Consider the following 17525-nt stretch of genomic DNA (forward strand, 5'->3'; position numbering starts at 1 on the left):
AAGTAACACAGTAATACACATTAAAACACAGTAATACACAGTAACACACAGTAATACAGTAATATAAAGTAACACAGTAATACACATTAAAACACAGTAATACACAGTAACACAGTAATACACAGTAACACAGTAATACAGTAACACACAGTAACAATGTAATATAGTAACACAGTAATACACAGTAGCACAGTAACACACAGTAACACAATAACACACAGTAATACACAGTAACAGTAACACAGTAAAACACAGTAATACAGTATCACAGTAACACACAGTAGCACAGTAACACACAGTAGCACAGTAATACACAGTAACACAGTAGCACAGTAACACACAGTTAACACACAGTAGCACAGTAGCACAGTAATACACAGTAACACAGTAATACACAGTAACACAGTAATACACAGTAACACACAGTAATACACACTAACACACAGTAATACACACTAACACAGTAATACACGGTAGCACAGTAATACACAGTAACACACAGTAATACAGTAATACACATTAAAACACAGTAATACACATTAAAACACAGTAATACACAGTAACACAGTAATACACAGTAACACAGTAATACAGTAACACACAGTAACAATGTAATATAGTAACACAGTAACACACAGTAACACAATAACACACAGTAACACAGTAATACACAGTAACAGTAACACACAGTAAAACAGTAACACAGTAATACACAGTAAAACAGTAACAGTAACACACAGTAACAGTAACACACAGTAACACAGTAATTACATTTACATTTAAGTCATTTAGCAGACGCTCTTATCCAGAGCGACTTACAAATTGGTGCATTCACCTTATGATATCCAGTGGAACAACCACTTTACAATAGTGCATCTAAATCTTTTAAGGGGGGGGGGGGTTAGAAGGATTACTTTATCCTATCCTAGGTATTCATTAAAGAGGTGGGGTTTCAGGTGTCTCCGGAAGGTGGTGATTGACTCCGCTGTCCTGGCGTCATGAGGGAGCTTGTTCCACCATTGGGGTGCCAGAGCAGCGAACAGTTTTGACTGGGCTGAGCGGGAACTGTGCTTCCTCAGAGGTAGGGGGGCCAGCAGGCCAGAGGTGGATGAACGCAGTGCCCTTGTTTGGGTGTAGGGCCTGATCAGAGCCTGAAGGTATGGAGGTGCCGTTCCCTTCACAGCTCCGTAGGCAATCACCATGGTCTTGTAGCGGATGCGAGCTTCAACTGGAAGCCAGTGGAGAGAGCGGAGGAGCGGGGTGACGTGAGAGAACTTGGGAAGGTTGAACACCAGACGGGCTGCGGCGTTCTGGATGTGTTGTAGAATAATAATGTAATACACAGTAATACACAGTAACACAGTAATACACAGTAATACACAGTAACACAGTAATACACAGTAACACAGTAATACACAGTAACACAGTAATACAGTAGCACAGTAACACAGTAATACACAGTAATACAGTAACACAGTAACACAGTAATACAGTAACACAGTAATACAGTAACACAGTAACACACAGTAACTTTAACCAACGAACTAGAACAGTTCATTCAAATATTTCAGTGATGTATAATGTATCAACTAATTAGAAAGCCTTTATAAAAGTAATCTTACTCAGAGTATTGTAACATACAACATCATCTCAACCCTGCTCCATCTAGAAAGGAGACCCCCCCCCCAGGGTTCAGGTGACTCATGCAGAGTGCTTTTTTTTTAATTCAATATTTGTATTATGTCTATACATACAGTAAGAACCAGCAGCCTTTTCATTTGTCTGACTGTGACACCGTTGCCCTGCTGTAATGACGCAGAAACGTGTGTGTGTAAAGAGCGAAGCAGGTTTGAGGTGTTGATTTTATACCTTCTTTTGATAAACAAACTTATCTCAAATACATGTATATCATGTTGTGTCTGTGCTCCGTTTGTAGTTCATGTCCCTCTTTACTGTGTGTGTGTGTGTGTGTGTGTGTGTGTGTGTGTATGTGTGTCTCAGTGTGTGTGTGTGTGGGGGGGGGGGGGGGGTGACTAGAACGAGGTCAGCCTGCCTTACACTCTGAAAACTGCACATTGAAATATCACTTATAAATAACACATCCAGCCGGGTGTGATAAGTGGTGGACTTGACCTCGCATCTCAGATACACACACAACACAACACAACACAGATATACTCAGACACACAACACAGATATACTCAGACACACACACACAACACAGACATGATCAGACACACACACACACAACACAGACATGCTCAGACACACACAACACAGATATACTCAGACACACACACACACACAACACAGATATACTCAGACACACACAACACACAACACAGACATGCTCAGACACACACACACACACACAACACAGACATGCTCAGACACACACAACACAGATATACTCAGACACACACACACAACACAGATATACTCAGACACACACACACACACACACACACACAACACAGATATACTCAGACACACACACACAACACAGACATGCTCAGACACACACACACCACACAACACAGACATGCTCAGACACACACAACACAGATATACTCAGACACACACACACACACACACAACACAGATATACTCAGACACACACAACACAGACATGCTCAGACACACACACACACACAACACAGACATGCTCAGACACACACAACACAGATATACTCAGACACACACACACAACACAGATATACTCAGACACACACACACACAACACAGATATACTCAGACACACACACACAACACAGACATGCTCAGACACACACACACACACAACACAGACATGCTCAGACACACACAACACAGACATGCTCAGACTTTCCATCATCTTGACTGATTCTAAATATATATAATATATCCTGATATCAACAGCAAACATGGGGGGGAAAAAGCTTGTCTACATTTTCAAGGAAGTTAATTATAATGTACTTTAAAGGACATTGCATTGCTCAGAAACTTGATGTCATTTTGATAGAGAATATTTTTCATATTAATATTTCCCCATCTCATTTTCTAACATTTTCTCTACAAGATTTGTTAACTTTTCTAATAAATTCTACAAGTAGACGATGGTCTAATTCCTAATGGATGATTTAGGTCAGATCATTCGAATCAATTTCCAAAATGAAAATGTATTCAACACCATTTTGTTGAAGGTTCTGTTTCTCTGTCAAACGGAACAACAAAACCCCACAGGCTCGTCACGGTCTTTCTGACATCAATGACAGAATGACTCTCCTTTTTTCTTCTTCTTTTGTCTGCGAGTTGTGTTCCCCACTCACTCTCCAACCCAAACGGTTTGAAATCGTTCCTGTATTCCGCTGGCTGCCACTGAGTTGGCTGTCATCATGCATTCTCTCTGTACTCAGGCAGTTTGAAGGCCAGGGCCGGCTCTCAAAGCAAAGCACTAAAAGAGGTTTAAATGCCACCCTACAGAGAGAGCCCTTGTCACCAGCCCTGCTGCCTCTCAGGGTGCGTCCGCACCCTATTCCCTATATACACTGAGTGTACAAAACATTAGGAACACCTTCCTAATGTTGAGTTGCAACCCTCTTTGCACACAGAACAGCCTCAATTCGTCAGGACATGGACTCTACAAGGTGTTGAAAGCGTTCCACAGGGATGCTGGCCCATATTGACTCCAATGCTTCCCACAGTTGTGTCAAGTTGGCTGGATGTCCTTTGTGTGGTGGACCGTTCTTGATACACACAGGAAACTCTTGAGTGTGAAAAACCCTGCAGCACTGTAGTTCTTGACACACTGAAAACAGTTCGCCTGGCACCTACTACCATACCCCGTTCAAAGGCACTTAAATATTTTGTTTTGCTCATTCACCCATAAGGGATCGTAGCTTTCAGCTGGATTCACCTGGTCAGTCTATTTCATGCAAAGAACAGATGTTCCTAATGTTTTGTACGCTCAATGTAGTGCACTACTTTAGACCAGAGGCCTATGGCACCATATTCCCTACATAGTGCACTACTTTAGACCAGAGGCCTATGGCACCTTATTCCCTAGATAGGGCTCTGGTCTAAAGTAGTGCACTATGGGAATAGGGTGCCATTTGGTATGGATCCTGACTGTAGAGCTCACACTTCCTGCTGCTGCAAACACATGCAGCCACACACTGGCCAAATACACACACTCAAGTTGTACAACAGATGTAGAACGCATTTGGCAAAACAGTTGTGATACAACAGAGTTTTTCAGCACAATAATATTTACACAAGCATTGCGTCATAGCCGGAGTATATTGTCAGATATACTGTACACACGGCTGGAATGCTGTTTCAGCCAATCAGCCAGCATCAAGGACCCAAACTACCCGGTTTATGATATAGAATAATTATAGGCCTAAATCGGTTTCTCAACTCACCTGACATGAAATGAAAGGAAGGAGGGAGGAGGTCAGAGACCTGGCCGTGTGGTGCCAGGACAACAACTTCTCCCTCAACGTGATCAAGACAAAGGAGATGATTGTGGACTATAGGAAAAGGAGGACCGAGCACACCCCCATTCTCATCGACGGGGCTGCAGTGGAGCAGGTTGAGAGCTTCAAGTTCCTTGGTGTCCACATCAACAACAAACTATCATGGTCCAAACACACTAAGACAGTCATGAAGAGGGCACGACAATGCCTATTCCCCTTCAGGAGACTGAAAAGATTTGGCATGGGTCCTGAGATCCTCAAAAGGTTCTACAGCTGCACCATCGAGAGCATCCTGACTGGTTGCATCACTGCCAGGTATGGCAACTGCTTGGCCTCCGACTGCTAGGCATCTCAGAGGGTAGTGCGTACGGCCCAGTACATCACTGGGGCCAAGCTTCCTGCCATCCAGGACCTCTATACCAGGCGGTGTCAGAGGAAGGCCCTAAAAATTGTCAAAGACTCCAGCCACCCTAGCCATAGACTGTTCTCTCTGCTACCGCACAGCAAGCGGTACCGGAGCGCCAAGTCTAGGTCCAAGAGGCTTCTTAACAGCTTCTACCCCCAAGCCATAAGACTCCTGAACAGCTAATCAAAGGGCTACCCAGACCAATCTTTTACGCTGCTGCTACTCTCTGATTATTATCTATGCATAGTCACTTGAATAACTCTACCTACATGTGCATATTACCTCAATTACCTTGACTAACCGGTGCCCCAGCACATTGACTCTGTACCGATACCCCCTGTATATAGCCTCGCTATTGTTATTTTACTGCTGTTGTTTAATTATTTTTTTTATATATTTTTCTTTATTTAAACTTCTTAAAGCATTGTTGGTTAAGGGCTTGTAAATAAGCATTTCACTGTAAGCTCTACACCTGTTGTATTCGGCGCATGTGACAAGTAAAATTCGTTTTGATTTCAAAGCCCTTTAAGTCTTACAACAATAGTATCCTTGGTCCTCAGAGCTGACATGTTGGCTTCGTGTCACAGACTTCATTACCTGTTGGTTCCCGTGTTTCCTCAGTCACTCGGTTACTGTAGTTGGCAGACACTAACCCCTCTACTTCAATACAAAAGGCAGCTGAATGCAGCATATTTTTTATCCATCCATCCACGTACATCTTACCTGTTGAAATTATCAAACACACACACACTGCGATGATGAATACACACGCAAACACACACACTGCGATGATGAATACACACACAAACACACACACTGCGATGATGAATACACACACAAACACACACACTGCGATGATGAATACACACGCAAACACACACACTGCGATGATGAATACACACGCAAACACACACACACTGCGATGATGAATACACACGCAAACACACACACTGCGATGATGAATACACACGCAAACACACACACTACGATGATGAATACACACACAAACACACATACACACACGTATTCTCTCTCTCTCTCGCTCTAAAAGTCAGTTGCTATGGTAGCAACAGAAACACAAGGCCAAGCAGACAATGAGTTTGTGTTGCATACCGTCATATAGAGTTGTTTTTCGTAAGTTTACATATACCTTAGCCAAATACATTTAAACTCTGTTTTGCACAATTCCTGACATTTAATCCTAGTAAAAATTCCCTGTCTTACGTCAGTTAGGATCACCACTTTATTTTAAGAATGTGAAATGTCAGAATAATAGTAGAGAGAATGATTTATTTCAGCTTTTATTTCTTTCGTCACATTCCCAGTGGGTCAGAAGTTTACATACACTCAATTAGTATTTGGTAGCATTGCCTTTAAATTGTTTAACTTGGGTCAAACGTTTCGGGTAGCCTTCCACAAGCTTCCCACAATAAGTCGGGTGAATTATGTGTCAGATGCTCCCTAGGAGAGGTGGGTGTGAAGTCAGGCGTAGGAGAGGAATAATATAGAGAAGGCGTTTATTAAAGAGTCCATCCAGAGAACAGGCACAGGACCACAACAGCAGCCCACTAAATAATCTGGAACACAGTCCAGGAAATACACCTGTCTAACAGAACAAAATAAAACGCAACCCAAACCAACGACAGGTACACAAACAATCCCGCACGAAACCAAACTGGTAGGGCGAGATTAAATACCCCACTAATTAACCTAAACTAGACACAGGTGAAACACAAGACAGACAATTCCAAACAAAAAGAAAAAGGGATCGGTGGCAGCTAGTAGACCTGCGACGCCGAGCGCCGCCCGAACAGGAAGAGGAGCCACCTTCGGTGGAAGTCGTGACATTATGGCGCATTCCTCCTGACAGAGCTGGTGTAACTGAGTCAGGTTTGTAGGCCTCCATGCTCGCACACACTTTTTCAGTTCTGTCCACAAATGTTCTATAGGATTGCGGTCAGGGCTTTGTGATGGCCACTCCAATGCCTTGACTTTGTTGTCCTTAAGCCATTTTGCCACAACTTTGGAAGTATGCTTGGGGTCAATGTCCATCTGGAAGACCCATTTGCGACCAAGCTTTAACTTCCTGACTGATGTCTTGAGATGTTGCTTCAATATGTCCACATAATTTTCCATCCTCATGTGCCATCTATTTTGTGAAGTACACCAGTCCCGCCTGCAGCAAAGCACCCCCACAACATTATGCTGCCACCCCTGTGCTTCACGGATGGGATGGTGTTCTTCGGCTTGCAAATCTCCCCCTTTTTCTTCCAAACATAATGATGGTCATTATGGCCAAACAGTTCTATTTTTGTTTCATCAGACCAGAGGACATTTCTCCAAAAAGTACGATCTTTGTCCCCATGTGCAGTTGCAAACCGTAGTCTGGCTTTTTTATGGCGGTTTTGGAGCAGTGGCTTCTTCCTTCCTTGCTGAGTGGCCTTTCAGGTTATGTCGATATAGGACTCGTTTTATTGTGGATATAGATACTTTTGTACCTGTTTCCTCCAGCATCTTCACAAGGTCCTTTGCTGTTGTTCTGGGACTGATTTGCACTTTTCGCACCAAAGTACGTTCATCTTTAGGAGACAGAACGTGTCTCCTTCCTGACTGGTATGACGGCTGCGTGGTCCCATTGTGTTTATACTTGCATACTATTGTTTGTACAGATGAACGTGGTATCTTCGGGCGTTTGGAAATTGCACCCGAGGATGAACCAGACTTGTGGAGGTCTACAATTTTTTTTCTTAGGTCACTGAGTTCGAAGGTAGGCCTTGAACTACATCCATAGGTACAACTCCAATTGACTCAAATGATGTCAATTAGCCTATCAGAAGCTTCTAAAGCCATGACATAATTTTCTGGAATTTTCCAAGCTGTTTAAAGGCACAGAGTCAACTTAGTGTATGTAAACTTCTGACCCACTGGAATTGTGATACAGTGAATTATAAGTGAAATAATCTGTCTGTAAACAATTGTTGGAAAAATGACTTGTGTCATGCACACAGTAGATGTCCTAACCGACTTGCCAAAACTATAGTTTGTTAACAAGAAATTTGTGGAGTGGTTGAAAAATGAGTTTTAATAACTCCAACCTAAGTGTATGTAAACCTCCGACTTCAACTGTAGTCACTCTAGGAGCTTCAGTGTTGCATAGCGTCATATAGTCACTCTAGGAACACAGGGTGACAGCGGACAAAGTATTTTTCCTTCACAGAACACGTCATGAAGAGAGACCCTTTGTATGTACTGAAACTGTCGGGGGGAGAGGTGTGTGTGTGTGTGTGTGTGTGTGTGTGTGTGTGTGTGTGTGTGTGTGTGTGTGTGTGTGTGTGTGTGTGTGTGTGTGTGTGTGTGTGTGTGTGTGTGTGTGTGTGTGTGTGTGTGTGGGAGGAGTGGGGAAGACGGGGGTGAAGAGACTTCATTTACTCATGTCTCTCTTTCCATCCCCTCACTGTCCTTCCCCACTCGCACAAACACCGCCCCTCAAATCGAGCGGAGGTCGTCAGTGTTGTATAACATGTTGCGTCTGTCTGTTAAGTGTCTTCTTCATGTCCAGGTACCAAGGACAAGAAAACCAGGCCATTTACATTAGGCTCTTGAATACAGGACATGTGTCAGTGTATTGCACAAGATTTTCCCAGCTCAGGAGGAACTCATGCCTTCTGAGCCTGTTTGTAGACAGACTGAATGGGTTTTAATGTTGTACAGCAAAGCTTGGGCCCAACTAGTCAAGCAGTATGTTAGGTGGGGGAGTTTCATAGCATTGAAGTACTGTTTCACTACCCCTGTAGTCAAACAATTCTGTATGAATCGGAAATTGGCTAGGTTGAATTTGGTAATTTGAGTTACCTTTTTCACCTACTTTTAAAAAAATGGTTGAAATCAAGTATATTGCCATGGTACTTCAAATCAAATACCACCTGGAGCTTCTCCTCTGACACATAGACATCTGTCTCAGTCAGTAGCATCAGTTGCCCCCTTTGTGAAGAACATGCAGACAGTTTCTTTTCACATTGAGATGCAAACATGAGTCACTGAGCCACTTTGTAACCTCGACCATTACATTTGAACTTCAGACCCAGTACAGACAGAAGGCAGATCATTAATGTACAGGCTGAATAGGAGGGGCCCCATTACTGACCCTTGGGGCACACCCACATCATAGCTGAGAGTGGGAGACAGCTCATTGATCACTCTGACACACTGGGTTCTGCCTTCAAGGTATGATTTCATCCATCTGATGGCTTAGGGGGAAACATTGAACTTGAACAGTTTTGTGATGAGAACCTCATGGTTAATAGTGTCTAGAAACACAGCCATTAATATAGTCAGAGGTCTTTGACAATAAAGAGGAGAGACTGTAGGTGAGCAGGACATCATGAGTGGTCCAAGACAGTATCAATACATCATGTGTGGTCCAAGACGGTATCAATACATCATGTGTGGTCCAAGACAGTATCAATACATCATGTGTGGTCCAAGACAGTATCAATACATAATGTGTGGTCCAAGACAGTATCACTACATCATGTGTGGTCCAAGACAGTATCAATACATCATGTGTGGTCCAAGACAGTATCAATACATCATGTGTGGTCCAAGACAGTATCAATACATCATGTGTGGTTCAAGACAGTATCAATACATCATGAGTGGTCCAAGACAGTATCAATACATCATGTGTGGTCCAAGACAGTATCAATACATCATGTGTGGTCCAAGACAGTATCAATACATAATGTGTGGTCCAAGACAGTATCAATACATCATGTGTGGTCCAAGACAGTATCAATACATCATGTGTGGTCCAAGACGGTATCAATACATCATGTGTGGTCCAAGACAGTATCAATACATCATGTGTGGTCCAAGACAGTATCAATACATCATGTGTGGTCCAAGACAGTATCAATACATCATGTGTGGTCCAAGACAGTATCAATACATCATGTGTGGTCCAAGACAGTATCAATACATCATGTGTGGTCCAAGACAGTATCAATACATCATGTGTGGTCCAAGACAGTATCAATACATCATGTGTGGTCCAAGACAGTATCAATACATCATGTGTGGTTCAAGACAGTATCAATACATCATGAGTGGTCCAAGACAGTATCAATACATCATGTGTGGTCCAAGACAGTATCAATACATCATGTGTGGTCCAAGACAGTATCAATACATAATGTGTGGTCCAAGACAGTATCAATACATCATGTGTGGTCCAAGACAGTATCAATACATCATGTGTGGTCCAAGACAGTATCAATACATCATGTGTGGTTCAAGACAGTATCAATACATCATGTGTGGTCCAAGACAGTATCAATACATCAAAGTGCACTAAGGTTGGGCAACTCTGCTCCTCTGGGGCCTTCTGTCTTTCTTTCAAATCAGCGTCAGGTTTAGACCTGGGTTATCTTGTGTGAACATGCACTCAACCCAGGTCTAAATCTGACGCTATCTTGTGCTCAAATACTGTTGTCTGGATTATTTAGTGACCTGTCCATTTGTATTCCCACAGGGCCTTGACCAAATTGCATATACATAAATTACAGATGACCCTATAAGAAACAGTACAGGTACCTGCATTAGCGTGACCTTTCACCTTTAACCCTGCTGTCATGGAAGACACGATGGTGGTGCGTACGGACGGGAACTCTCTGCTCAAGGCTGTGTTCCTGAGCCGACTGCGTCTGACACGCCTGCTGCTGGAGGGAGGGGCTTACATCAACGAGAGCAACGAGCGCGGCGAGACGCCCCTGATGGTGGCGTGCAAGACGCGCCACACGGACGCACAAAGCGTGCCCAAACACAAGATGGTTCGGTACGTTAACGAGTAGGAACACCGCTCAGCAGAGCAGGAGTGTCCAAATGGGCCAGTGCAGGCTTTTACTACATACAGTTAAACAGCCAAAATAGTTACACACCTGACTTAACACAGTTTGTATTGAAGACTATGATTGGATAATTAGTTAAATCAGGTGCTATGGCTGGAGCAAAATCCTGCACCAAAAACATCCCTTTATGAATAATATTGGCCACCAATGGCCTGCCGTAGTGTCCATAAGACCCTGTACCTCCTCTTCAGGTGTTTATGTTTATGTTGTATTGATCAACATTACATCAACAGGTACCTGCTGGAGAGCGGAGCTGACCCAAATATCCAGGACAAGACCGGTAAGACGGCCCTGATGCATGCCTGTTTGGAACAGGCGGGGGCAGAGGTCCTCTCTCTACTGCTGGGAAGTGGAGCTGACCCCAGCCTGGACGACCACTCTGGCTTCTCAGCACTGGTCTATGCTGTCAACGCAGGGGAGAACGAGGCCCTGAGAGTCCTACTGGATGCCTGCAAGGCCAAGGGCAAGGAGGTAAGGATGTGGGTTTGATTCCACTTGGAAGGGTTGCAAAATTCTGGTAACTTCCCCAGAAATCCTGGTTTGAGGTTTCCTGCTGATCTCCTTCTGATTCCTGGAATCCTCCAACCAGGACTTCTGGACATTTTGGGAAAGTAACCAGAGTTTTGCAACCGTTTGCTGGGGCCACCCATTTGCACCCTCTACTAGAAGTGGCTTTGGATTAAAACCCATCTGATGGCCTTTTATTACAGGTCATCATCATCACCACGGACAAGCTGCCGTCAGGACGCCAGATGACCAAGCAGTACCTGAACGTACCCCCGCCTCCCGACCTGGAGGAGCGCCTGCACTGCACCCCTGGCTCTGCTGCCTGCTGCATGCCCCCCTCAGAGATCCAGCTCCGCACCCCTCCGCAGGGCACCTCAGCCACTGCCTCACCCCAGCCAGGGAGCCCCCTCCTGGGCCTCAGGGAGCACCACCACCAGGGTGGTGGAACAACCATCTCTGGTTCTGCTGGTTCTGGTTCTTCTCAGCCGGGCTCCCCGACCAGGGACCCTAACTTGTTTCGAGGCCCCGGTCCTGGGGTGGTGAAGCTGTTCCATCCCCAGCGGCTCCACTCTGAGCCCTGGGTGCAGCAGAACAAGGCCTCCAGGTAGGTAGCCTAGACTAGGTTAGAGAAGTGCGCCAGCAACTGGAGGGTTACCGGTTTGAATCCTATATCTGTCAGGGAAGAAAATCTGGTCCGGAGTGGGTCGGCAACTGGAGGGTTACCGGTTTGAATCCTATATCTGTCAGGGAAGAAAATCTGGTCCGGAGTGGGTCGGCAACTGGAGGGTTACCGGTTTGAATCTTATATCTGTCAGGGAAGAAAATCTGGTCCGGAGTGGGTCGGCAACTGGAGGGTTATCGGTTTGAATCCTATATCTGTCAGGGAAGAAAATCTGGTCCGGAGTGGGTCGGCAACTGGAGGGTTACCGGTTTGAATCCTATATCTGTCAGGGAAGAAAATCTGGTCCGAAGTGGGTCGGAAACTGGAGGGTTACCGGTTTAAATCCTATATCTGTCAGGGAAGAAAATCTGGTCCGGAGTGGGTCGGCAACTGGAGGGTTACCGGTTTGAATCCTATATCTGTCAGGGAAGAAAATCTGGTCCGGAGTGGGTCGGCAACTGGAGGGTTACCGGTTTGAATCCTATATCTGTCAGGGAAGAAAATCTGGTCCGGAGTGGGTCGGCAACTGGAGGGTTACCGGTTTGAATCCTATATCTGTCAGGGAAGAAAATCTGGTCCGGAGTGGGTCGGCAACTGGAGGGTTGGTGGCATCAGTGTCCTAGATACTATCTCCTGCCCTTGAGCAAGGCAATTTAACCCCTAAACTGCTCACAGGGAACTGCACTAGTAGCTTCCCATTGGTCCAGCCTCTCCAAACAAATATGTATGTGGGTATTCTTCTTCCTCCAGCCTGACCGAGGAGCTGCTGGACATCACCCCAGAGGAAGAGCTCTCCTTCCGGGTCAACAGCCTGGTTTTCTCTGGGTCCGGAAGGGTGGGGCCCGGGGCACATCCGATCGTCGCCCGCCACCAAAGTATCGACCCCAAGGATGCCACGGGGCAGCTGGAGCAGGTCATGATAATAATAAAACAAATAACTTATCATGTGCCTGTATAATAATTAATTAGTATATTTTTTTCTCTTTCAGGTGGTTGGGAGTGAGGGAGGTGGCGGGGGAGGAGGAAGAGGAGGCCTGAGTAGGAAGATGTCTTACGACAGTGCTGCAGCTTATTCCCACCCAAACCTCCTGCACCGGGGGGACGGAGGAAGCTATGGAGGCTACCCCTGTGGCGCCCATGAGCCTGTCCTCCCCGTAAACAAAACCTCTCCAGACTGTTGCCTTCCCAACCTGGCTGTGTCCAGCCTGAGAAATGTGGTCCGCCGCCGCAACATTGGTATAGACCATTACAGCTCTGACTCCCAGCTTCCCCAGTTTGGCAGCCACAGCAGCCACCTAGAGAGTGGAGACTCCTCCAGGTGTGTTGTAGGGGGAACTGAGAAGCGTAAACTGGTCAGTAGTAGATCCTCCACACTGTCGGGCTCCAGGGAGTCCCTGGAGAGTGGTGCCCAGAGAAGAGGCCCTGCAAACCTGGAGAGGAGAGGCTCGGGGGCCCTGCTCCTGGATCACATCTCCCACACCCGCCCGGGGTACCTGCCCCCTCTCAACCCCCACGCACCCATACCCGACATCGGGGTCAGCCCCACCTCAACCTGCCCCAGCCTGAGTGGAAGCACCAAGGCACTGAATCTGAACGGGGGTGTTGCAGGGCTGGGATCAAAGCCTCTTGTCCCCTGTGCTCCTGCCATCCCCAGAGATCTGAAGTCAAAGCAGACACTGCTGAGGAGACACTCCATGCAGACAGAGCAGATTAAACAGCTGGTCAACCTCCAGGAGATAATCCATGCAGACAGAGCAGATTAAACAGCTGTTCAACCTCCATGAGCTCTTTCGGCCAATAAGACGAACGATGCTAGATTGATCCCAGATCTGTTTGTACTGTCTTGTCAATGTTACTCCTTGGCAAAACAGCACAAACCGTTCTGGGACCAGGCTAAAAGGTTGCATTTTCTTTGTGTCTGGCTACTGTGTGCTTGGCTGACTGTGATCGCTTCCTATGTCAAGCATTGTTGCTGCTGTGTGACAATGACATCGTGCTGCTGTGACCATGGCATCGTTAACAAATAACTTCTTACCAGAAGACTTATTGCTCATCCCAGCTTTTTCAATGTGCTTAATTACACTTATTTTGCCAACCAGACTTGTCATTCCATCAAGCTCATGAAGGAATAACGATTGGTGCATCAGGACCATTGAGAACACGCCAGGAAACAGGGCTCTTATTTAATTAATTAATCGATCGATCTCCGTTTGAAGCCTGAGATGCAGAAATTGCATGGCACAACAGACAGAAATGCTTTTAACTAGTGATGTGTTTTTTAAAAATCTATAGTTACAATCGCAATATTATTTTGGGACGATATTACATCGATACTCTTTGCCTTGTAGCGTTAGCTTGCGCTAGTCGGCTGTACCAACGCCAAAACTCCGGTATTTTTCATCCTGTAGCTTGTTCTCCATCTTCTTTTGAAATAGTGAGCCAACATGTTTTCAGCGCTTTTATTTCCATTACGTGTCATAAAGAATTTTCCCATGGCTCTCTTGTCTCTCTGCAGCAGAGCAGTGGAGGCTGGTGGGAGGAGCTAAAAGGTGGACAGGCTCATTGTAATGGCTGGAATTAAATAAATGGTTTAGATATGTTTGTGGTTGATACCGTTCCATTAATTCCATTCCAGCCATTACAATGAGCCCGTCCTTCTATAGCTCCTCCCACCAGCCTCCTCTGCAGCAGACATATACTGAGTATACAAAACATTAAGAACGGCTCTGTCCATGACAGACTGACCAGGTGAAAGCTATGATCTCTTATTGATGTCACTTGTTAAATCCACTTCAATCAGTGTAGATGAAGGGGAGGAGACAAGTTAAAGAAGGATTTTTAAGCCTTGAGACAATTGAGACATGGATTGTATTCGTGTGCCATTCAGAGGGTGAATGGGCAAGACAAAATATTTAAGTGTATTTGAACAGGGTATGGTAGTAGGTGCCAGGGGCACCGGTTTGAGTGTGTTAAGAACTGCAACGCTGCTGGGTTTTTCATGCTCAACAGTTTCCCGTGTACATCAAGAATGGTCCAGCACACGAAGGACATCCAGCCATCTTGACACAACTGTGGGAAGCATTGGAGTCAACATGGGCCAGCATCCCTGTGGAACACTTGACACCTTGTAGAGTCCACGCCCTGACGAATTGAGGCTGTTCTGAGGGCAAAGGGGGGTGCAACTCAATATTAGGAAGGTGTTCTTAATGTTTGGTATACTCAGAGTATAGTGAGCAATGTTTGGGACATAAAAAAATCGCAATAACATCGCAGTATCGAATCGTAATACATATAGAATCGTGAGAATCACAATGCATATCGTATCGGCACCTAAGTGTCATGATAATATCGTATAGTGAGGTCCCTGCCAATTCCCAGCCCTACTTTTAACACATGGAATGAATTGGAATGAACTTTGTTGCAAGCCTTGAATTCTATAAACTCTCTGACAAGGACAGAATCTTCAAAGGGAAGGGGAAAGTGGGGCATTCTCTAACTAAATCATTCTCTGACTAAATCAATGACAGACTGAACGGAGTTGGCAAGACAGCACAAACACATCTGGGACTCAAGCGAACTCCTCTGACTGTCGAAGATCAAACTCACTAAGGAAAATGTACGCGTCAAAAGGGAAGAACGAAAACAAAAAAATGAAAACAAGACGATCAAGCTTCTTGACAATAAGGAGCAATGTTCTGCTTTAAAGTGATTAGTAAGAATTTCAGAGCATCCAATTATTGTCTTTACATTTTATTCAACAGGGTTGTTTTGTACACCATTTGACGAGGTAGTTGTGTTACCTTACACGTGTTCTGTTGTGCTCCTTCACTGCTAATTAAATACGTATTTTTAAGCTGAACAGGAAGTTTCAAGGGTGTCATCTTATATATAATGTATTAATATAATATGTATTCATATATATGTATTCATATATAATGTATTAATATAATATGTATTCATATACAGTGAGGGAAAAAAGTATTTGATCCCCTGCTGATTTTGTACGTTTGCCCACTGACAAAGAAATGATCAGTCTTTCATTTTAATGGTAGGTTTATTTGAACGGTGAGAGACAGTATAACAAAAAAATTCAGAAAAACACATGTCAAAAATGTTATAAATTGATTTGCATTTTAATGAGGGAAATAAGTATTTGACCCCTCTGCAAAACATGACCTAGTACTTGGTGGCAAAACCCTTGTTGGCAATCACAGAGGTCAGATGTTTCTTGTAGTTGGCCAACAGGTTTGCACACATCTCAGGAGGGATTTTGTCCCACTCCCCTCTTTGCAGATCTTCTTCAAGTCATTAAGGTTTCGAGGCTGACGTTTGGCAACTCGAACCTTCAGCTCCCTCCACAGATTTTCTATGGGATTAAGGTCTGGAGACTGGCTAGGCCACTCCAGGACCTTAATGTGCTTCTTCTTGAACCACTCCTTTGTTGCCTTGGCCGTGTGTTTTGGGTCATTGTCATGCTGGAATACCCATCCACGACCCATTTTCAATGCCCTGGCTGAGGGAAGGAGGTTCTCACACAAGATTTGATGGTACATGGCCCCGTCCATCGTCCCTTTGATGCGGTGAAGTTGTCCTGTCCCCTTAGCAGAAAAACACCCTCAAAGCATAATGTTTCCACCTCCATGTTTGACGGTGGGGATGGTGTTCTTGGGGTCATAGGCAGCATTCCTCCTCCTCCAAACACGGCGAGTTGAGTTGATGCCAAAGAGCTCCATTTTGGTCTCATCTGACCACAACACTTTCACCCAGTTGTCCTCTGAATCATTCAGATGTTCATTGGCAAACTTCAGACGGGCATGTATATGTGCTTTCTTGAGCAGGGGGACCTTGCAGGCGCTGCAGGATTTCAGTCCTTCACGGCGTAGTGTTACCAATTGTTTTCTTGGTGACTATGGTCCCAGCTGCCTTGAGATCATTGACAAGATCCTCCTGTGTAGTTCTGGGCTGATTCCTCACCGTTTTCATGATCATTGCAACTCCACGAGATGAGCTCTTGCATGGAGCCCCAGGCCGAGGGAGATTGACAGTTCTTTTGTGTTTCTTCCATTTGCGAATAATCGCACCAACTGTTCTCACCTTCTCACCAAGCTGCTTGGCGATGGTCTTGTAGCCCATTCCAGCCTTGTGTAGGTCCACAATCTTGTCCCTGATATCCTTGGACAGCTCTTTGGTCTTGGCCATGGTGGAGAGTTTGGAATCTGATTGATTGATTGCTTCTGTGGACAGGTGTCTTTTATACAGGTAACAAGCTGAGATTAGGAGCACTCCCTTTAAGAGTGTGCTCCGAATCTCAGCTCGTTACCTGTATAAAAGACACCTGGGAGCCAGAAATCTTTCTGATTGAGAGGGGGTCAAATACGTATTTCCCTCATTAAAATGAAAATCAATTTATAACATTTTTGACATGTGTTTTTCTGGATTTTTTTGTTGTTATTCTGTCTCTCACTGTTCAAATAAACCTACCATTAAAATGAAAGACTGATCATTTCTTTGTCAGTGGGCAAACGTACAAAATCAGCAGGGGATCAAATACTTTCTTCTCTCACTGTATAACGTATTAATATAATGTA

The 17525-nt window shown here is 44.8% G+C and overlaps 1 protein-coding gene across 1 annotated transcript; it reads left to right on the forward strand.

Moving 5' to 3' along the window:
* The first annotated feature begins 10400 nt into the window (after positions 1–10400).
* On the forward strand, positions 10401–14451 carry ankrd34bb (ankyrin repeat domain 34Bb). Its single transcript, XM_014143443.2, has 5 exons — positions 10401–10696; positions 11003–11240; positions 11480–11880; positions 12688–12850; positions 12927–14451. The coding sequence occupies exons 1-5, from the start codon at positions 10494–10496 to the stop codon at positions 13698–13700; spliced, it is 1779 nt and encodes a 592-aa protein (XP_013998918.1). The 5' UTR covers positions 10401–10493; the 3' UTR covers positions 13701–14451.
* Positions 14452–17525: the final 3074 nt, after the last annotated feature.

The sequence above is a fragment of the Salmo salar genome, chromosome 15 (assembly GCF_965601325.2).
Source record: "Salmo salar chromosome 15, fSalSal1, whole genome shotgun sequence".
Taxonomy (NCBI): Eukaryota; Metazoa; Chordata; class Actinopteri; order Salmoniformes; family Salmonidae; genus Salmo; species Salmo salar.

Excerpts from the sequence above, each read along its gene's own strand:
- ankrd34bb (XM_014143443.2), top strand. The coding sequence starts at position 10,494 with ATGGAAGACACGATGGTGGTGCGTACGGACGGGAACTCTCTGCTCAAG. Across the intron at positions 10,697-11,002 it reads CCCAAACACAAGATGGTTCG|GTACCTGCTGGAGAGCGGAG; the intron begins GTACGTTAACGA and ends TTACATCAACAG. Across the intron at positions 11,241-11,479 it reads GCAAGGCCAAGGGCAAGGAG|GTCATCATCATCACCACGGA; the intron begins GTAAGGATGTGG and ends CTTTTATTACAG.